The 23220-nt window shown below is 36.6% G+C and overlaps 1 protein-coding gene across 2 annotated transcripts in view; it reads right to left on the minus strand.

The window, feature by feature from the left end:
• GPC5 (glypican 5) overlaps nt 1-23220 on the minus strand; it is a 1393669-nt gene that overhangs the window by 1341538 nt on the left and 28911 nt on the right. For both annotated transcript variants that reach the window (XM_012456307.2, XM_064362249.1), the window contains exon 2: nt 7564-7725. In XM_012456307.2, the coding sequence (XP_012311730.2) occupies nt 7564-7725 (162 nt within the window). The remainder of the gene's footprint in view (nt 1-7563; nt 7726-23220) is intronic.

Genomic DNA, 23220 nt, shown 5'->3' on the forward strand with positions numbered 1-23220 from the left:
TACTTAAGTTAAAACTTTAAGATGTAGAAATCCAATGTGATATCTGTACCTAGGATAGAAATTTTAAATACATATAGAATACAACATGGTATATATCCTCTAAGTGTGTATGTATATTGATATGATTTATTCATAAGGGAAAATAAAAGAACTGCATGATTATCCTCTCTAATAATCAAAGAGGACCACACATTTAGAAAACAAGATACAACATCATTATCAGTTCAGCAAAACTTCTAAAATTCTGACAATACTTAAGTGTTGGGGAAAATGTGAAAATATGAGAACACACACAAACTACTAGGGTGAGTTTAAATTGGTTTTGCTACTTAGAAGAGCAATTTTAGTAAATATACAGTAAACAGTGTGCATAGCCTATAAACCACAACTGTGCTTCTATGCATGAACCCTGGAAAAATATGCACCCATGGGGATATGATCAAGAATGTTCACTGAAACATTTTAAGTACAAAAATAAGTTAAAAATTATTAAAATATCCATCAACAGAAAAATGAGTAAATGTTACATATTTATAAAAATGAATGTTATAAGTCAAATTAAATGAATAAAGGGATGGATAGATACACAGATTAATCTCAAAAACGTAACTAGTTATAATCTCCCAAATGTCCTGTCCTTTAGTCAACACATAGGTAGCTTTCAAGAATCATCCCTATGATTCCCTCTGCACAGGATTAAACGAATATAAACATGCCTGTAGTCCGAGTGCAGGAGGCTGAGGTTGGAGGATTATTTGAGCAACAGAGTTTGAGCTCAGGAGTTTGAGAAATTAAATATTTTATTTGGAAAAGCATGTGACTAAAACACCAAAAGCATTGGCAACAAAAGCCAAAATAGACAAATAGGACCTAATCAAACTCCACACTCTGTATAGCAAAAGAAACAATCATTAGAGTGAACCAGCAACCAACACAATGGGAAAAAATTTTTTCAATCTACCCATCTGACAAAGGGCTAATATCCAGAATCTACAAAGAACCAGAACAGATTTACAAGAAAAAAATAAACAAACCCATTCAAAAGTGGGAGAAGGATATGAACAGACATTTTCAAAAGAAGACATATACGAGGCCAACAAACATATGAAAAAATGCTCATCATCACTGGTCATTAGAGAAATGAAAATCAAAACCACATTGAGATACCATCTCATGCCAGTTAGAATGGCGATCATTAAAAAATCTGGAGACAACACATGCTGGAGAGGATGTGGAGAAACAGGAACACTTTTACACTGTTGGTGGGAGTGTAAACTAGTTCAACCATTGTGAAAGACAGTGTGGCGATTCCTCAAGGACCTAGAAATAGAAATTCCATTTGACCCAGCAATTCTATTACTGGGTATATACCCAAAGGATTATAAATCATTCTGCTATAAGGACACATGCACAAGTATGTTCATAGCAGCACTGTTTATAATAGCAAAGACCTGGAACCAACCCAAATGCCCATCAACAATAAACTGGACAAGGAAAATGTGGCACATATACACAATGGAATACTATGCACCCATAAGAATTGATGAGTTCGTGTCCTTTGTAGGGACATGGATGAATCTGGAAACCATAATTATCAGCAAACTGACACAAGAACAGAAAATCAAACACCACATGTTCTCACTCATAGGCGGGTGTTGAACAATAAGAACACATGGACACAGAGAGGGGAGCATCACACACTGGGGTCTGTTGTGGAGGCCAAGGGAGGGACAGCGGGAAGGAGGGGTGGGGAGGTCAAGGAGGGATAACATGGTGAGAAATGCCAGATGTGGGTGACGGGGGGATGGAGGCAGCAAACCACATTGTCATGTGTGTACCCATGCAACAATCCTGCATGATCTGCACATGTACACCAGAACCTAAAGTACCATAAAAAAAAAAGCAGGTGACTTGAGAATGAGAATATGAAAATATTTATGTATATTCTTACTTTCTGCTAACAGATATAAGCTACTGTTAAGGAAGAAGAAAGGAGGAGGGAGGGAGAGAGAGAGAGAATCTCTTATTGCAGAATCGTCTTCTTGCTAAGAATCATTCAGTTATTCATGCAGTTTATTTAATCATATTTTCTGAGTATCTGCTCAGAGTTTCAAAATTTAAAAACAAATAGCAAAATGATAAATATCTGATTAAATGTTAACTCATCTAGCCAATAAATGTATAGTTTTTCCATTGAAAAGATTTAACTGAAAGTGTGTTTAAACTCAATAACTGTTTCACCAGCTATAAGCAAATTATTGTGCTTGCTAGATGAGATTACCATAGCCATAGGTGATATTATCATAACATATCACCTGTCAGAATTAAAACGACTGAATGTTTACTTCTTAAAGTTTTAAAAAAAAAATTTGAAAAAGTAAACCTGACCTTAGATCTCTAGTTAATATTTTTCTACTATGGATATTATTTCCTGTGAAGCAAGCTTTATTTCCAGCTGAAAAGTAATTTAAGCTTTGCAACTTTAATCTAGAAGAGAAAAGTTGCTTGGTTTCTCATAATTAATATCAGTCTGCTGATACAGATTCAAAAGAAACAATTTTTAACATTTCATGAGATAGCACACTAAACCATGCACTGCCTAAAACTGAGTAAGGAAAAGAATGCAATCCCAGTCAGAATGCATTGACATAAACACCATCCTATGCCTCTTTCCAGTTTAGAAATTAATAAACTAATAAATATGTCGGCATATTAGGAGTCTGAGTGATCCAGTAAAAGTAAAATGGATTTAACATTTTGACAACTGTATACAATCTAAGTACCTGATGATGCTGACATCCAGTAAGTCCTCAAAAGACACACACTAAATGCATCAACAGAGGAATGAAAGAAAGGAAGGAGGAGGAAGAAGGGAAGAAGAGAGGAAAGGAATCTCTCATTTCTTAACCATTTTCTTGCTAAGTATTATTAACTCATTTATTCCTTCATTCATACAGTTAATTTAATTACATTTGCTGTGTGTCTGCTCGCAGGGCTAGAGATAGAAACAAACAAGTCGCCTCAACACTACCAGCCTAGGCTGCCTGTTCTCTTAGCCTTGATCAAGTGATTTTTAGTGTTAGAAATAGTAATACGCCTTTATCCTTCCTAGGGAAAACTTTAAATATTGTCCACTTCTGTAAAGCATAGCTGAAGTGACTTAAATAAGATTCATGTACTCGATGCTTGATATTGTTAACATTTATATAACTCTATTTGCCCTCATATTAATATATTTGAATATTAACTATATTCTATGTCTTTTACTATATATGTGTATATTTATATATACTTTAATTTTACAGTAGCATATCTACAATAGCTATATACTTTACAGTAACTAGTATCTATTAGCATAAAGGATGAAAATTCATAAGTTATATTCATATTCTCAATTCATCTGCTTTTTAAAATAAGATATTTAATTTCAAGCATATTCCTACAGTTCATTAAAAATAAGAATCTATTTTTTAATAAATTCCTGAATCTAACATTTCAACCTAAGAGGACAGGCTTGCCAATCTTTCAAAAACATAGAATCGAGGAATAAAAATTTAATTAGCCAAGAGAACAAAATACAAAAAAAGTTAAATAATTTGTGTTCCAAATGTCACTTACAGTCAAACTCTAGAATAGCATTTATAGAATTATATATTTCCAGTTATATACGTATAACTGGAAATTTTCCAGAATAAAGACTTAGTATGTACTATATATTTTAGAAATATATGAGCATATTGAAGTCCAGAGAAATAAGAAAACATTTATTTCTAAGGAAAGATGTAACATTTTAACCTTATCTTCTCAGTATTAAAACAAAACACAAGCTTCCAATAGTGTCCTTCAAAATATTATTTTTTATTTTTTGAAAGTCATGTTAGAATTTTTGCATAGTTATAAATTACAAAACTAAATTTCATTATCTTATTTGAACGGAGATTTAAAAACTGAAAAATATGAAAGTTGGATAAGAGCCGCTTTTTTACAAAAGATGACATTCTCTGTCAATTTCCCCCACTTCTCCATGCATCACACCACACTGTCATATATAAATAAACAAAACATTTATAGCAAATATTTCCAAAATATTTTTAAAGCAGGAAATCTTACTGCAAAACCACCAATGGGAAACAAACACACATATTATCCCAGGCGTTTCTGTTTTATTCATGAACATTATTAAGCCCCTGAAAATGAAGAACAGTTACTGTCTGCACTGTGACAAAGCCAGCATTCCTTCTTGCAAACAGCACTACTTATTTATGAACAGCAACTGACATAAGGAAAGCAGTTTGCTTTTTCTGCCCTATAAAATACTGCATGGATGACTGCTCCTAGAATACAGTGAAGTCCCAGATCATAATCATGGGTCCTTCTAAAAACAGATTTTTGGCCAGGCATGGTGGCTCATGCTTATAATCTCAGCACTTCGGAAGACCAAGGTAGGTGGATGAGTTGAGCTCAGGAGTTCAAGGCCAGCCTGGGCAACGTGGCCAAACCCTATCTCTACAAAGTTTCAAAAATTAGCCAGGCAAGGTGGCATGAGCCTGTAGTCCAAGCTACTGTAGAGGCTGAGGTAGGAGGATCACTTGAGCCTAGGAAGTTGAGGCTGCAGTGAGCCATGTGGTCACACCACTGCACTTTAGACTGGGTAACAGAGTGAGACCCTGTCTCAAAAAAATAATAACAGAAAAAATAAAAATAAATTAAAAATAAAAGATTTTTGTCTTACTATTTTGTTCATTTTAAGAAAATGTGGCTGAAGCAAACACAAATAAATTTCTTTTAAAAAACAGAAGAGTTGTCCTAGAACCTAATTCTAGCCTAATTGGAATATACATAGGCAGCAGACTACAGAGTTCAGGGTGAATTTCACACAGGGTAACCTTAGGTCTCTTCTAACACCAGATGTCAGCATGGCTTCCTCACTCCCTCATGCATTTCTAACCTCCAAGCCTTCATCTAACAGTAGTGCATGCTCCACTAAACCCACAGATCCAAGTGATCGTCCTCATTGGCTGTATTCAAAGGATTGCTCCAAAAAACATCTTTCCATGGGGTCCCATAAGGTCCACGAGGAAAGAGACTATACTACATCCCAGTCCAATGTCTTTTACAACCTACAATATAACTTGGAAAACAGATTAACATTGTTGAACTAGGAAATATAAATGAACTATTTGAAAACTAAAAGATCAAAATGTGGTAAATCTACTTACATCATTTGAGAAGTTAATTGATTTCTCTGTTAAATTTTTCTTAAGTAGACTGTTTCCCAAGAAAATGTGTTCTCTGCTTCCTTCTTATAAAAATAAAGACTTTATATTGTTTTTGGATATTTTAATGGCACAGACACTAGATGGAGGGCATTCTGCTTATTGATAAAGTAGCCTGCTCATTTATGATACGGCAAATTGATATCTCCTGTTGTTTTTGGCATATATATTTAAGGTTCTTTTTTTAAAATATATATTTTATTGCATTTTAGGTTTTGGGGTACATGTGAAGAACATGTAAGATTGTCGCATAGGTACACACATGGCAGTGTGGTTTGCTGCCTTCCTCCCCATCACCTATATCTGGCATTGATGGAAATAAGCCTAAAGCTACTTACTAAATTCAATAAAAGTGGGTATTCTTATAGGGGAATTTGGTTCCAGCAAAGTTTTCCTTTAGGCAAATGTCTTCTAAATTTGTCTTGCCTTTTGATTCTTAAATAAAATGTGACATCTACTAAGGAAGAAATCATTAAAAAATCACATTTAAGAATGTCTCTATACTTTTTATAATTAATTTTTAAGTAGCAAAATTCAACTTAATAAATAGATATAATTTAGTAAACAGAAAACAAAGGTTTACATAAAATTAGCTGATATTTCAGTAGGGATGATCTCCTTAACATATATTTCTACTACTGAGATTGTTATCACTAAGTTTTCAGCAATATCACTAAAACTTTTCACTAGCCTCAATCCATCAAAAGTCTAAATATTCCAGGTTTCCTAACCCTTTGAATGTAATGTGCTCTATCTTGATCACATATCCAAGAATCAATATGAATCCAGTTCACCTTTTTAAGCATATGACCACCCACCAGAAACTCCCCGTTCTGCTCAGACTGATATATTCACTGCGTGACGGCCTCTAAAATGTATATTCCATATCATACATATTATCATTTTCATGAGAAGAAAATATAATTTTCTGTAGATGATTAAAGCTAAATCACACATTTTTGTTTAAAATGTATATTAGTAAATTTTCCTCCAACAGTTTCACATAAATAAATCTACAACAGAAATAAAGTTGTTTTGTAAGGCTTCTAAAAAAAGTAGCTAAATTAATAATACCTTAAAATCTGACATTTCACACTTTCTACAAATAAATCATTAATTCATCATAAACTACATTTTCACTTAAATTTTATTCCGATTTATTGCACTTATGTTATTTAATAACTATCATTTTAAAACTTAAAGAGCTCTGTGATTTAGTTATGCATGTACACAAAGCAAATTATTTAAATAGATTGACATTAATATACATATTAAAAAGGAATACTAGCAGAAGTTATATTCTGCATTGAACAAAAGTAATCATTTGAAAAGCTGTATAATCTAGACATTTTCATTCTAGTCATATACAGAATAGCTAATGTTTTATAAGAGGAAAAACAAATTAAGGTATTTTATTGTAGTATTAAGGAATTTTATAGAAGAGATGAGTAAAATAAGAAAAAAATCATCTATTTTTCAATGTGCCTTGTAATTTTATAACCCATTAATTTTATATCTGAACATATTGCTTGAATTAAGGTTGAGTTCTGGTCTTAGCTAACTCTTAAACATCCAATTAACATTTCCTATTTTACTATTTATCAGACTTGCTTGCACTTTGATATATTCCACTGGTGTTCTTATGAAAACTATATGAGGTTACAGGGAAAAAATTTAAAGGGTATTTCTTCAAGTAACAGAGGCCTGTTGGGGAGTTGGGGGTAAAAGGAGGGAGAGCATCAGGACAAACACCTAATGCATGCAGGGCTTAAAACCTCGATGACAGCTTGATAGGTGCTATGTAAACAACCTGCACATTCTGCACATGTATCTCAGAACTTAAAGTAAAATTTAAAAAAAAAAAAGTATGTGACATCCAAAAAAATAAATAAAAAATAGATAAATCTATAATTTCCTAGTTAAAAACAATATTTTATGTTAATAGAACTTTTCCACGAAATCTAATAATTATGTCTGTTCATGTTAAAGTACAGCTGTGGGTCAGAATATTGGCAGGTCTGGAAGAACCCTACAGCAACGTATATTTCCAGAGATCATTTCACTAATATAACAGTCCTACTCAGTTTCTGCAATCCAGCTCAATATATATTCCCACAATGACCTCAGAAACAAGTTTTGAAGGATAGAAAAAGTTAAAACCTCATTTTATACCACAATATTGTATAAATACAAGGAAATAAACCCAGCCAAGTTTGCCAGTGTAACTATCTTAGGCAAATTACATAACACAGCTGGTCCTTACTTGCAGAACTCAAGATCCACTTACCTTGAAAAGCAGCCGCATTTCGAGATATTAGAAACTTTAAGGTAGAGCTGGATGTTTGAAGCAACTGCTGCATGTCCTGGCGAGATGCAATTTGATATCTCTCCTCCATCTTTCTGGTGCAGCACGTAGGCTTTTTGGATATGCAAACCTGAAGATCAGGTCCTGGAACACACATTTTTCAGAATGATTACCTGTCCATTTAACAAGAATTACATGTTATACGTCAGGCGTTATGACCAGTCCTGCACACAAAGAACTCACGTTCTATGTGAGGAATTGATTTACTAGAGCACGTGCCATAAGAAAGTTGATCTCTTGCCCATCAACACAGTCGTGAACAAAATATTCTAAACCATGAACTCCTTGCTCAAATATTTTATTAACTTCTTGGTTAAATATTAAGTATTTCCACTCAATAGAAAGTACATTAATTCTTATGCAAGTACAGAGCTCGATCAAGAAAAGACTTTTTGTGCTTATTTTATCAATTCAGCCAAAATAATTTGGAATAAATATGTTATAGATAATTATGTGGGCTAAAACAATTGCTTTTCATAGGTAAATGAAACTGAATTTTGAATATCACATAAAGGTCAAAAACCTTGACCCTATTTCTCAGCTGCCTGTGCTGCTTGTGCTGCTTGTGAAGCAGGCTATCTCTGCAATAATGACATACTAGGAGATCAGTCCCCCACGGGCCCACTCAGTATCCAAGATTCCACTCACTACGTAGCTGGCGAGAGACAATTCCCAACACTAACCGCACTTTTTAGTTGTACAATCATATTTAGAAAAATCCTGTAAAGATGCAGATTACATGAAATGCAAAATTATTAATAAGTGAAATGTAAGAGTTATGGTTGCAAAAAAAAAAAACTTTGCTAGTGTCACTAAGCTCTCATCCTGGTAGGGACCCAGGACAAGCACCTTTATGCACAGCGGATATGCTAGAGGACAAAGAGGAAAAGATGTCCACATCTTTACAGAGAGTTAGTGCCGAAAGAGGAAACCCTGATGAAGAGAGTTGATGTGAGCCCCAGGGCATTCCAAGGCTCCCAGATTATATGTAAAGCTCAGGACAACTTTATTTACATCATGGCCTAATAAAATACGTGTATTTCCTTACTTTAGAAAAGAAGAATTATGGCCCTTAATCTCTGGGAGTTTCACAGGTTCCACATTAGTTCTTTATCAACCAATTTTAGATCAGCAAAATACATGCATGCACACAGACACACACACAAAATGCGTGCACATAACAGCCACCTTTCAAGCTCTTCCTTTTTCAAACAGAGTTGGCCTCAGGTCTCACATTTCCAAAAGTTGGTTCTGGGTCAGATGAAAATACATGAAACCACTCTGAGCTTCCTGTCCACATGGGACACCAAAATCTCTAACAATTTCGGCTATGGTTTGTCTAAGTCACACAAATAACAAATGACAGAATTTGGACATTTACAAAAGCTAAGAAACATAAAATATTCGTAAGTGTCACAGTAGGTAACATTTTGGCAATTCTTTTTCACTTATCTTACCTAATGTTACATAAGAGCAAATTCTAGTTCAAACAGTAAAATTATTTGAAAGAAAACAAAGCTATCTTCTGAGCTTTATTCCAGAAGGATTGAGGAATTAGCATTTAGAGAAAAGCAATAATAGAGATTGGGGAAAAGAACCAATGAATAAATATTAAAGTATATAAACATATTTAGTGTAGGAAAGACTGCTGAGGCATAAAAAGAACAATAACAGCAGATCATAGCAAATACCTCTTTGGAATTTAAATATCTAACACTGTTTTGTTAGATCAATTCCTAAACATGGCCTGTGAAGACCCCCAAGTGGTGATCTCTCCTTTCCTCTCTCCCTCTCCAGTCTCATCTCCCGAAACACTGGCCATTGTACTCTTCCCGTCACACTCTGGCCTTACGTCAGCTCTCCATGTTCACCAAGCTCTCTCTGCCACAGATTCTCCATGCTCTTCTCTCTGTTTCAGACACTCTTACCCTAACTGTTCACATGCACACATGCAGCAAACTCTCACTTATTTCATCCCCAACTATTTTTTCTTTAGATCTTCACTCAGTCTTCCCAAGGGAAACTTTCCTTAAGCCCGCAGACAGCTCAAGCCCCTATTACACATTCCTGGAGAGCTACATATCTCTCCATTGCACTTACCACGGTTGCAATGTTATACTCTTTAATGTAATTACTAATTAATTAGTCCCCTTTAATATTGTATAGCTCCACATGGAGGATTTTTTGCTAATGATCATATCCCAATTGCCCAGCACATTGCCTAAGACATCATAAGCACTCAATTTTCATTCATTAAACCAATAGTTAAGAATCTGCGATATCTATGCATTATCTCACATCAACCCTGTGATAGAGGGGCCATTACTGCTACAGTTTACTTATGAGGAAATGGAGGTATAAAGAGGCTTGAAAACTGTCCAGCATCAAATGCCTACGTACTACAAAATGGTAGAGCTGGTGTTTGGAAACAGGCAGGCTAATTCCCAAGCTATATTCCTCATCATGAGTCCACTGAGAGGAAAACAACTGTCTTAAGTCTGTAAGTAGTTTGTTTATAGACAAAATTGGCCATTTTCTACTTCTGTTTTGAAAGAAGGTATCTGTTTGGTAAGTTACAAGAAAATAAATTTGAGGTGAAGAATTACCCAAGGAGTTGTATTTAAAATAAAATAGGCTAAAATATATAGAGGTCCCATTTGCTTTTTTGCCCAAACTTCAAATGGTAGAAAGTACACCTAGATGTGACAAATTGCCTCAACTGCGATTCTAAACATGATGTAAGAGGGAAACCATCATGTCTCAGCAGTCACTATGAGTAAGCATTTATAGCAATCTAGACACCTTAGCATAAGGACCTTCCTCAAGTTGGTGCCAGTCTGCAGGGATTAATTCAGTCTCTCATGTAGAATCCTGGACATTTGTAATGACAACATTAGACTAAATTCCAAACAAAATCAAGACTATACTTCAAAGATTGACTTATCTCTCCTTGGCATATTTCCAGCAGTATCACCTATAAGTTACGCTTAAACAATTAGAGTTGGGGTCACAGTGAAAAGGGAAGAGTTGACAGGAAATGTGTTCCCTTAGTTACTATATCAGTCCAAAACACAGACAAGATGAATAAAGCCCTCAGGGAAAAAAACACCTCTTACATTTTGTTCACAGTATCAGCACAAAGGGCATAATAAGATATTTGGGTGAAAAAAATGCCCAGGCTCCTATTGTAAATAGCACAGGCATCATAAGAAAGCAAAGCTAGAGTAAACCCAGATACTGTTATACATGGTAACAAGAGGTATCTGAAGATATTGGTGCCTGGCTTCAAGGAACATAGCGTGATCCCAGAATTCTATGAGACAGCAAGAGTACACAACCCAGGCTCTGGAGTGGCAGTCATGTTTCTAAACGGTAAAATCGAACTCCAGAAGAAACAGGGTACTAAAAATAAAACAGTATGTGCCTCAGTGAAGGAGACTTCAACCAGAATTGTGGGTATGTTTCTGAATTCTCACCCAGAAGCAGCAGTAGTGGTTAATATGTCTTCCTTTCTGTTCTCTAGCATAAGAAATTTACAGATATCTACCTGCTTGTATATTTGTAATATGTTAAAATAGGAACATCAAGCAGCATTCTGGAAATAAAGGTAGCAGTGGCAGTGGCAGTATAGTTTTCACTCTCTCCAAATCCCCACATAAAACCAGATAGAACTAGAAAACAAAACAAAATTAGATGACATGATATCTCCACAAACTTTAAAATACAAACAGAACGGGGAGAAACTAGCAATAGGCCCAAGATCTTCACGGTATCAGAGCAGGGCACAGGGTAGAAGAAAGATGCAATAGAGGAATGTCTGACGGATCTGAGATCAGGAGAACCCCAAAATAGTGAGCGGGAGTCACAGGAAAGCACAGCAGACCCACTTAAAAAGAGAGTAGCTCCCCACCTTATCCATGGTTCCACTTTCTGTGCTTTCAGTTCCCCACAGTCAATCACAGTCTGAAAATATTAAATGGGAAATTCCAGAACTAAAAATCTCCTAAGATTTTGGCCAGGTGTGGTGGCTCATGCCTGTAATCCCAGCACTTTGAGAGGCCAAGGCAGGTGGATCATTTGAGGTCAGGAGTTTGAGACTAGCTTGGCGAACATGGTGAAAACCCATCTCTACTAAAAACTCAAAAATTAGCCAGGCGTGGTGGCATGCACCTGTAATCCCAGCTACTCAGGAGGCTGAGGCAGGAGAATCGCTTGTACCTAGGAGGTGGAGGTTGCAGTGAGCCAAGATTGCACCACTGTACTCCAGCCTGGGTGACAGAGCGAGACTCTGTTTTGAGGTTAAAAAAAAAAAAAACTCGTAAGGTTTAAATTGCTTGCTATTCTGGGTAGCATGATGAAATCTCATGCCTTCCTGATCCATCCCACCTGGAATGTCAATCACCCCTTTGTCCAGGAGGTCTCCGCTGTCCATGCTCCCCTCCCATTGGTCACTTACTAGCCCTCTTGGTGATCAGATCCACTGTCCTGGTAGAGCAGTGTTTGTGTTAAAGTAACTTTTATTTTATTTCAAAATGGCTCCAAAGCACAAGAGTAATAATGCTTACAATCTGGATTTGCCCAAAGTGCTTCACTTAAGTGAAAAGGTGAAAGTTCTTCAGTTAATAAGCAAAGAAAAAAAATAATAATATGCTAAGTTTACTAAGATCTACATAAGAATGAATCTTCTATCCAAGAAGCTGTGAAAAAAGGAAAAATAATTTGTGCTAGTTTTGCCATCGCAACTCAAACTGAAAAGTTAAGGTCACAGCGCATAAGTCCTTAGTTAAGATGGAAAAGGTGGGTGTCTTGAGACACAGTTTGTAGGTGAAAGATATCAACAGAAACATGTTCTGACTGACAACGATTGGGTTTGTTTCCATCTGAGGCTTTGGGGACCTACTGTGGGTCTTGGAACACTTCCCCCACAAGTAAACGGGAACTCCTGTAGCAGCTGAAACTGGAAGAATTTTGCCCTCTCAATCATTAAATGTGTTTAATCAACCCATGATAGAAAGGAAGGAACAAGAACAGCCCCCACCCCAGTAAACTCTCAAACAGGTCTAGCAGGGCTCCTTTCCAGGACAGAACCACACACAGAAGAGAAAATTCTGTAAGTGGAATCAAAATTCAACAGAACAAGGATTCAAGAAACATAGAAAAAGTCTAGCCCAAAGAGAAAAAAAAAATCCATAAAATAACATAAAACAAGCTGCCATATTTTTAAACACTACACAAAAACAACAGAAGAGGCAGCTCTGCAATGTTGGAGAAGCTAAGCTGAAGCCTGCGTCAGTAAAAATGTTCAGAAAACAAACACTAGCTTCATCTCAAACGAACAACAACAAAAAATATTGAGGTCAATACTCAGAGTTATTATAATAAAAAAGAGAATAAGGAACAGAATAATATCCCACAGACGAGAAGACATATGTCAGAATGGCATGCTCCCCTCCAAAAAAGATGAAAAACTTAACCATACTGTTTGAAAACAAGCTGAAAGGAAATGACACAAAACATGAAAGAACAACATATATCAGAATTTAAAAACTCAGATATGAGGTGATAGTACTCAGGAAAAAACTAAAGATGAAAGAAAATAGATCTAAATGAAGACTTACTAGAAGGAACACAGGAGCCAATTACACAAACAAAATGACTTAAGAGAAACAGAAAATGAAAAATAAAAATTTTTAAAAATCAAAAACAATGAAAGAATTTGAAAGATAATGACAATAAATACCAAAGTGAGATATTGATCATGTAAGCCCTGAAGAAAAAACATGGAATAAATACTAAAAATTGTACTTTAATTGTTGTGAGTGTTACATGGGATAAACAAGCAATTTTGGAATGTTCTAATTCTATCCTCTAATTCTATCCTGTATTCTTGAAAATCAGGATTGTTAATGTGGAAGAATGGTGATATGGACATGATAAAGAAGAAGTTAAGTACAACTCTGTAATCTTGAATTTGAATTAGAAGTACTAATATAAACTCATGAAGAATTTTACCTTTAAAAAGTATATAATTAGGCTGGGCGTGGTGGCTCATGCCTGTAATCCCAGCACTTTTGGAGGCTGAGGCAGGTGGATCACGAGGTCAGGAGTTTGAGACCAGCCTGACCAACATGGTGAAACCTAGTCTCTACTAAAAATACAAAAATTAGCTGGGTGTGGGGGCACATACCTGTAATCCCAGATACTCAGGAGGCTGAGGCAGGAGAATTGCCTGAACCTGGGAGGCGGAGGTTGCAGTGAGCCAAGATTGTGCCACTGTACTCCAGCCTGAGTGACAGAGTGAGACTTCGTCTAAAAAACAAAAAACGTATATAATTCCTGGCAGGGCATGGTTGGTCACCCCTGTAATCTCAGCAGTCTGGAAGGCCGAGGTGGGAGGATTACCTGAGGTCAGGAGTTTGAGATCAGCCTGGCCAACATTGTGAGACCCCAACTCTACTAAAAATATAAAAAATAAGCCAGGTACAGTGGCACATGCCTGTAATCTCAGCTACTAGGGAGGCTGAGGCAGGAGAATTGATTGAACCCAGGAGGCGGAGGTTGTAGGGAGCTAAGATTGTGACACTGCACTCCAGCCTGGACGACAGAGAGAGACTCAGTCTCAAAACTAAAACAAACAAACAAAACAAAGTATATAATTTCTATCTTCCCTGAAAAGACCCCAAAACAATGACTAACCAAATGGCAAAGGGCATTCCTCATGCCCAGATTATGGTCTTGAAGTACCATCTTCTCAAGAAGAAATCAGTGCTTCTTGTCTCATTCTTCTGGGGCAGAAAATCTGTCAGATGATAGTCTAACTAAAACATCTTATGCACCAGATAGCAAAGAAGCTATCAAATAACTACCAGGCTGTACCAAAAGAACACAGGGACTGTGTTAGTCTGCGGGGGCTACCACGACAAAATACTACGGACTGGAGCTTAAACAACAGAAATTTATTTTCTCACAGTCTGGAGGCTGGAAGTTTAAGGTCAAGGTGCCTACCAGGTTGGTCTCTCATCGGCTTGCATATGACCACCTTCTCTCTGTGCCCTCACATGGCCATTTCTCTGTGCACACATACACCTCGTGTCCCTTCCTCTTCTTCTGAGGACAACAGTCATATTGGATTAGGGTCCTACACTTGTGGCCTCATGTAACCTTAATTACCTGCTTAAAGCCCCATCTCTAAATACAATCGCACTGGGAGTTTTAATATACATTTTGGGGAGACACAATTTTGTTCATGAAAGAAGCCACCTTCAAAATGTTTACAGTGGCCAATTATGAGACAATCTGAGCTTCAATAATAATTATAATGGATTGTAACCAATCAAATATGCTTAAATCCATGGGACTGTAAGGATTTTTTGAAGTTTGTCAGCTTTAGAGGATGATGAGGGAAGTTTACATTAATCTGCAAAATAGTAAATAAAAAGAAGCAAATACGTAACCTTCCTCTTAGATATGAACTGTACCAGTAAATAACCAAACAGCAGATGAGAGAAGCCTCTCTTCATAATAAATAAATAAATAATAAAATTTGAATGTCACCATTAATCTCCAATGAACTGATGAATACAAGCATTAAGCAACAGGAGCTGTCAAAATCACAGAGACAACCAGACCTAAAGTGCCTCCTATAGTCCTTGTCAAATACCCACTGAAGTCTTGCCAAAGGAGTCAACACTGAGCCTCATCTAGTCTCCGGATCCAACTGTCAAACTAGAAGAAACACAGAGCACTAAGGAACATTTTTGTTTGCCACCACGAGTATTCAATCAGCAATATACACACTGGAAAACTCTGAAAGCCAAATGGCCCAGACTCTCAACAAATACATAAGGAAAAGAAAGAGATGGAGGGAGACCTGCCACGTTAAAAGGTTACACAAAGTAATAAAGCTCTAGAGATCTGTTGCACAACACTGTGCTTATAGTTAGCAATACTATAACATACACTTAAACGTGTGTTAAGAGCATAGATGTCATGTTCTATATTTTTTATCACAGTAAAAAAAGACATGGAAGATACAGCAAATGTTCTTTTAAAATGAGCAACACATGGAAGTGATAAAAACTACTTTTTAACAACAAAAAAAATATAAAAATAGTATAGTAGTGACTTAGTGATAAGAAAATATTTTGTTCATAGAATGGGACTCATGGAAGGACTTTGAAGATACTGACAAAAGCTCAAGGTTCCAACCTGGGTGGTAGTTTCAAGGGTGTTCAACTTATAATAACTTATTGTGTCTGTACTTTATTTTATAACAAAAATATTTTTAAAGTAGGATTGCTGTTTGATAATACACATTTTCCTTTTATTTCAACATTTGCCTCTCCTCTAGTTAACTTACAGGATTTTTACAATTGTAGCACATGTTAGTTTTGTTGATGGTAGACATAAAGAAGAGTCTTTGGTACCAATACACTGAGACCAAAACATACTTATATTTACCAGAGTGGATGTTACATGTTATAAAATACCAAATGCTCACCAGATAAAAACAGGGCCTTGAAATTCACAACAGAAAAATGATAATCAGTCAACTTGCGCCTCCTACCTTTTCTGAGACTCTTCTTTTCATACATTCAAGAACTGACAGAAGTTTTGGAAATGTTGTAATGGCAGAAGGGTTTTGACTGAGACACATGTAATTCTACATCTATGTAGAATGAAAAATACTTAATACCATTAATCTAGAACAATCTGCTGAGAGTCAGCTAGCATCTGTGCCTCCTCCTGGAATTTTCTTTGAAAATCCAGGAAAGCAAAGGTCCCAGGAAAGCAAAGTTTTTCTCTCTTCTGGTGAAAATGAATTTGATGGTGCAAAGATGCAAGTTTTGCAAATGCCACAGTCATTTTCAAGCTCAGAGTAGAGTCTGGATCTACCATAGTTTCTTCAATCACCTGCAATATAAAGAAATCTAGCCAATACAATAGCAACAATATTTCCCAGGGTAATAGCAGGCCAAACGATTCTACTTTCTTCTGTGATTTATTCCACAATTTCAAAGGGACTTCATACTAACTGAGGGTCTGTAAACAACTCTTCAATGGCTACTCAAGTTCCTTGCACTGAAGTAAAAATAAACCTTATTATGTCCCAGAAACAAAAAGGGTCTGACTTGCAGTATGGCTACACTATTTTACAGATAGCAACCATTAACTCTGGGAAAATACAACAGACTTGAAAACCCTAGAGTGTGGACAAAAGAGGAAAGATTCTGAGGAGGAGTCAATATTGGGAGGAAGAAAAAAGGCAGGGGATTAGTTTTCTCTTTGTGGCTTTTAGCCTGAGGATATTCTATGTATAAAATGACTTAAGTAGAAAACTCATAGATTTTCTGGACTGAAGAACTAGAAGACAGAGATTGGGGCAATCACAGTTTCTAGAAAGTGAAGGGGAAATACCAAGGAAGAGAGAGCCAGAGAGCAGGAACCCCAGTTTCTGTGTAAACTCTGCCCAATCTCTGGCCGACCCCTGAACCACACTTCACATAACTAGAGCAACCTATAAGCAGCCTAGCTTTTGGCAAGCTAAGGATGAAGGAACTGAACGAAAATTACAGTTGTTGTCCAAGAGACACTGTTGACAGCTTGAGTCCAAACCAGTTAAATTACTCCTAAGACAAACGTATCAAAACTCTTTAGAGGAATATAATAGAATCCAGAGTCACAATATTATATAACATTCACAGTGCCCAAGGGACAATCTAAAATTACCGGACTTATGAAGACTCAGTATAACATGACCCTAATCAAGACATAAGCCAATAAATTAAGGCCAACCCCAGATGTTAGAATTAACAGAGAAAGGCTTTAAAGCAGCATTACAACTATCTCCAATGAGGTAAAAGAACGTAAACTCAGAATAAATTATAGGACAGAGATTCTCCACAGCGAAAAGAACAAAATGGAAATTCTGTCACTGAAAAATATAATATATGAAATGAAAAGTTCACTGTATGAGCTTGAAAGCTGAGTAGAGTTGACAGAGGAGAGTCAGTAAACTTGAAGATAGATCAATAGAAAATATGTGATCTGAAGAAGAGAGAGAAAAACATAAAAAATAAATAGATGGTGGACGGATAGATGAATGAAAGGAACAAGCCTGTGGGATAACAGCAAAAAGTCTAACATAGGTAAGATTGGAGTCCCAAAGGCAAGAAGAGAGAAAATGGGGCTGGGAAAAGATTCCATGAGAAAATTATTGTAAATTTCTCAAATTTGGTGAACACCACAAATTAACAAATTTAAGAAGCCCATTTTACCCCAAGCCAAATGAATACAAAGAAAATCATGTCTGAGAACATTATAGTCAAATTAATAAAAATCTAAGAAAACAAGGCAAGAATCTCAGGATGTAAAGAAAGGGGAGAAAACAGGAAATGAGGTTGGCTCACATGGGCCTTGTAGATCACACTTAAGAAAAATTTTATTGCAATAATGATAGCAACTTGATTACAATGACAGAAGTAACCTGATTTTATTTGTTTCTTAAAATTTCACTCTAATGATTATTTTGAGAATCCATATTTCTGCGTTGCAAATGAGAGTTAGGACTAAGGTGAGAGTAAGAAATGGGTAAGTTACATATATATACCGAAGGTAGAAGATAACTTGGAGAACAATGCCTTGAATAGATTTGGCAGGTGAACTAACACAAGAACAGAAAACTCAACACTGCATGTTCTCACTCATAAGTGGGAGTTCAACAATGAGAACACGTGGACACAGGGAGGGGAACATCACACACTGGGGCCTGTCAGGGGCTGGGGGACTGCGGATGGGGGGCTAGGGGAGGGATAGCATTAGGAGAAATACCTAATGTAGATGATGGGTTGACGGGTGCAGCAAACCACCATAGCACATGTATACCTAAGTAACAAACCTGCACATCCTGCACGTGTACCCTAGAACTTAAAGTAAAAAAAAAAAAAAAAAAAAAACCTTTGGCAGATGATAGACAGAGGGGAATCAAGGATAATCCTTAGATTTTAACCTGAGAAACTGCATAAATTATGAGTACCATCAAGAGAAAAGGAGAATAAACAAGCAACAGGTTTGCAAGGAAAAAAACAAACTTCAGCTTTGGAAATAAGGCTATTAGACACCCAATTAAAGATACAGAAATGATATTTGAGTATGCAAGTTTGGAGCCCAGGAAAAAGATGCAGATTGAAAATATAAACTGGGACACTTGAAAGAAATGATGGTATCAAATACTGAAAATGTTTATAAGATCATCTAAGGAGAAAGTTTAGTTAAGGAAGTTTAGCAGGTCTCTCGATTTTAGCACTACTGATACTTGGGGCTAAATAATTGTTTTTTGTCAGGGAGCTGTCTTGTACCCAGTAAGATGCTTAGCAGCATTCCTGAACTCTACCCATTAGATGCCACTAGCATGTGTATGCACAAACACCAGCTGTAACAACCATTTCCAGTGGAGAACCACTGGCCAAAACAAAGCTAGAGTCATGCCAGTATGAATTGGAGCAGAGGAGGAAGCCTTCAAAAGAACCCGAGAAGAAGCAGTCAATGGAGTAGGAAAAAAAAAAACAACTTAAGAAAAATATGGTTTATTCAAGTGTTTTATTTTGCTTTCCTGAACATTTGCTTATGTGTATTTAATTGGTACTACTTCCCTCCCAAGATTATGAGCAAGGATAAGAACCACCTTGCCCTTCTTTCCAAGTGACTACTATACTACCTGGCACAAAAGATCTTCAGTGAAGTGTTAGCCTTCTTCCCTTTCTCCCTAAGTGCACATATATTTTATAAGAAAGCTAATAAGGCATTGTCTTAGCTCAAAATGAATGAGATCATTTTAAATATATATAAGAAGAATATATTGCTGAGGACATAAAAAACTGGTTCAGTAAACCATTTGAAATAGCATTCATAGCTGTTGTATTTATATTTTTACAAATATTTTTCCTTAACAATGTAGTGCTGTAATTTATAGATTCATCTTTTTAACTTCACAAAATACAAGCACTGTTCTATAAAAGTATATATTGATATTATTCATTAAAATGAAAAAATCAGAAGTGTATTAAGTGTTAAGCCATTATGAGTTTTATTGTTCTGGATTCAATAAAAATAAGTAACATTTGGGAACTGACAAATACAGACAAATAAGGAAATAAGGTCAACATAATAGTCACAGTTGAAGGGTAATACTGTCCTATATATATATACACACACACACACACACACACACACACACACACACACATATTTTTTTTAAAGGCATCACTGATCCTTCAACAGATTGAGTTCAGTTTTTCCAGCAACGGTCGATTAATGTTCACACAAAACCACATACTTAAGTTTTAACTTTTATAACCAATCAAGATCATATCTAATATAAAAATATATATTCTGCGTCCATTAATTCAAGCAACGGTATACTAAACAGAATGCTTTCTCAAACTTGAAGTCATGAATTTGGAGTCAACAAGTAACATTCTGCTACAGGTTAACCAGCTTAGGAGACAAAAGGCTTACACACACACACACACACGCACACACACACCAGCAGCAGCAGCAGCATATCCAGCTGCTTGAGGGATGAAAAAATTCATTGCACTCTCATCCCCTAAGTTTTAAAAGAGACATCAAATTATTCTATAGCTTTTTTGCCCACTCACCAGAAAGGCTATCTCAATAACCAACAACCCACACTATTTCTCTAAACGAAACCATACCCATGTGGCCCAGCTCCTGCAATCTGAGTTAAAGAAGATATTCTGAACTATCCAGCACATGAAATTACACATTATCTCTTGCTTTTCAATGATCTATTTGTTTCAGCTGATCTATAAAGACCTTGCTGGTAATGAAGTTAGAGGTGAGGTGGAAAGAAACCTTCAACCATAAATGTAGCTCAGACCAAAATTATTTTTCAAGCTATAACAGACACTTCCTTTGGCATCAGCCCACCTCATAATAAGCCCATTTTCTCTGAGAACAGCTCTCTCAACATTCTCCGTCCATGGGAGAGGCACTTGCCAGCCATAAGTGTATAATGTGACCCCACACTTCTGATTAGTTTGTTGACCTGAAGGTGAACTTATGACTCAAACAGAACCAATTGGATTTTTTCACCTGGGAACTTAGAATTGTAACAAGGCTTAGTCCATCTGTGGTCAGAGTATTTTATATATAGTTAGGAGACAAGTGCCCATTCTATTTCAGCATGGAGACCAAAAACAGCAAATGAAATAGAGACAAGGAAAACCATCAGAGCTCTCTATATTTCCTGTTTTAATTCTTTTCTGAGTCCCAATTAATAGCTAATATACTAGTAAAAAAGTAGTAGACCACGAATTGATAGACACATTATATGGAAAGATCTAGGAAGCCTAAAATACACAAGAGTGGAAAATCCAGTCAAACCAGATGCAGACATCGTGGGTGGGGAAGCAGAATGATTTTAAGTACAGAATGTGACAGATACTCACAACTGTCCCATCTCAATCACCAGGGCTTTTTGTGTGCCCAGAAATAAATAATGTATTGAAAATAAACTGTAGGCTGGGCACAGTGGCTTGTACCTGTAATTCCAGCACTTTGGGAGGCCTAGGCAAGAGGATTGCTTGAGCTCAGGAGTTTGAGACCAACCTGGGCAACATGGCAAACAAAATCCCATCTCCACAAAAAATAGAAATATTAGCCAGGCATGGTAGCACACACCTGTGGCCCCAGCCTCTCAGGAGGCTGAGGTGGGAGGATTGCTTGAGCCCAGGAGGTCAAGGCTGCAGTAAGCTGTGATCACGCCACTGCACTCCAGCCTAGGTAACAGAGAGAAACCGTCTCTCAATCAATTATTCAATACATAAATTCTATTACTTGGCACATCACCAGCTCTATAATAGGGAACCCCCATTACCACCATGTTTAACACACACATTAATGGAAATTGTGTTGCCCAGATGCTTGCAAATAAAAATAAACAAAAATCCAACCCAAACTGGCAAAAAAATCATAATGGATTTAATTGGTCTAGAAAACTAAAAGTATAGAGTAAGTATAATGTTAGTTACCCTTAACATAGCTGCTTAAACAGTTTCACAGAAGGCTCCTCTTCCTCTCTGCCTTTCCACTGTCTTCCATAGATTTTGCTTCATCCTGAGTTTCTCTATGGTGAGCACCCTCAGGAATTCTGCCTCAAGTAGCACAATGGCTGCTGTGATTCAGTCCACACCACTCAGAAGAGGAGAAAGTACCTTTAAGCCAGTCCTTACAGAAGAAGAAAAACTTCTTTCGGAAGTCCCAGCAAACTTCTCTTCATATTTTATTAACTTTGCTGGCTTGAGAGTCCATAGCTAAATAAGCACAGTGGCTAAAACATGAGGCAGGTTGATTGGTTTAAGCCAGTTAGGAGCTGTCTTCCCAAGGACACACTTAGCTATCTGTGTGGCTAACCCTAGACCTGAGGTATGTCCATCTGAATATAGTCAGGTCAAAGAGATGTAAATCTCATGGCATCTCCTTAAAAATATAAGTGCCAGAATTTCTCCTGTTCCCACCATCCTCTTTTTTCCCTCTGGCTTTCTAGAGGAACCTTAGAAGCCACATATCTAGTATGGCAGAGTCACCATGATAGCCCTTGGCTGTTCAACTCTTGAAGGTATCAAAAAGAAAAAGAAAAATGTTATTTAAGCCACTGTATATTATGGTCTCTGTTGCAGCATTTTAGCCTGTTCCCTAGAAACGTAGTTCCTTCACTCTTGCACTTTTCCATCTTTTATACTGTTGCCAGAGTGTATAATCTAACACAGAAATATGACTGTGCTATCCCAGCTTAAAACTCTCCCATGTATCCTTGCTCCACAAAACAGTGTTTCTGAAATTTTTTAAGTGGTCTATGGATCTTTGCATTATAACCATGAAGGAGGAGAAGGCAAACTGCTTCATGAAAATGAAGATTGCCAAGCAGGTTGAATCAGGATGTCTTGGAGATCTTTATCTCTAAGGGTTACCATAAATGTTTGTTTTGCATAATGAATATTGAGAGCCACTGACCTTTGCCCTGTCTCACACCATCAACTCTAGTGTTACTAACTCACCTGGAATCCTCTGATCAAAGTGTTGTTTCATCACTTCCATAACTTTATACTATTTCTCCCCCAGGTGAGAATACTCCTGACATCTCTCTTCTTCTAATCCTTCTACTAAACATTATCTCATCTTTCCATATTTAGGTCATTCTTTTCTGAGGTCCCATGTTAGAATTAAGCAATTTCTACTTGGATCCCCATTCAAACCTGTTCCAATCAGTATTATAGCCTTTAGAATTTTTTATAACTTTATTTCCTATCTCCTTCTCTCCTCTAAACTGCCACCTTCTTGGGAACATAGACCATGTAATATTTCTCTTTTACCAGCAGCTAATTGGTGTTTATTAAAGACAAACAAACAAACAAAAAAGTATGAAATAAAAACAGTTATCTGTTTTAGTCTATGAGTTGCCTTGAAGAGTAACTTAAATTTTTTAAATAAAACAGATGCTCCTGCCAGGCACAGGTGTTCACACCTGTTATCTCAATACTTTGGGAGGCCAAGACA

The sequence above is a fragment of the Aotus nancymaae genome, unplaced genomic scaffold (genome assembly GCF_030222135.1).
Source record: "Aotus nancymaae isolate 86718 unplaced genomic scaffold, 86718_ANA_hifiasm-v0.15.2.pri h1tg000048l, whole genome shotgun sequence".
In the NCBI taxonomy this organism is placed as follows: Eukaryota; Metazoa; Chordata; class Mammalia; order Primates; family Aotidae; genus Aotus; species Aotus nancymaae.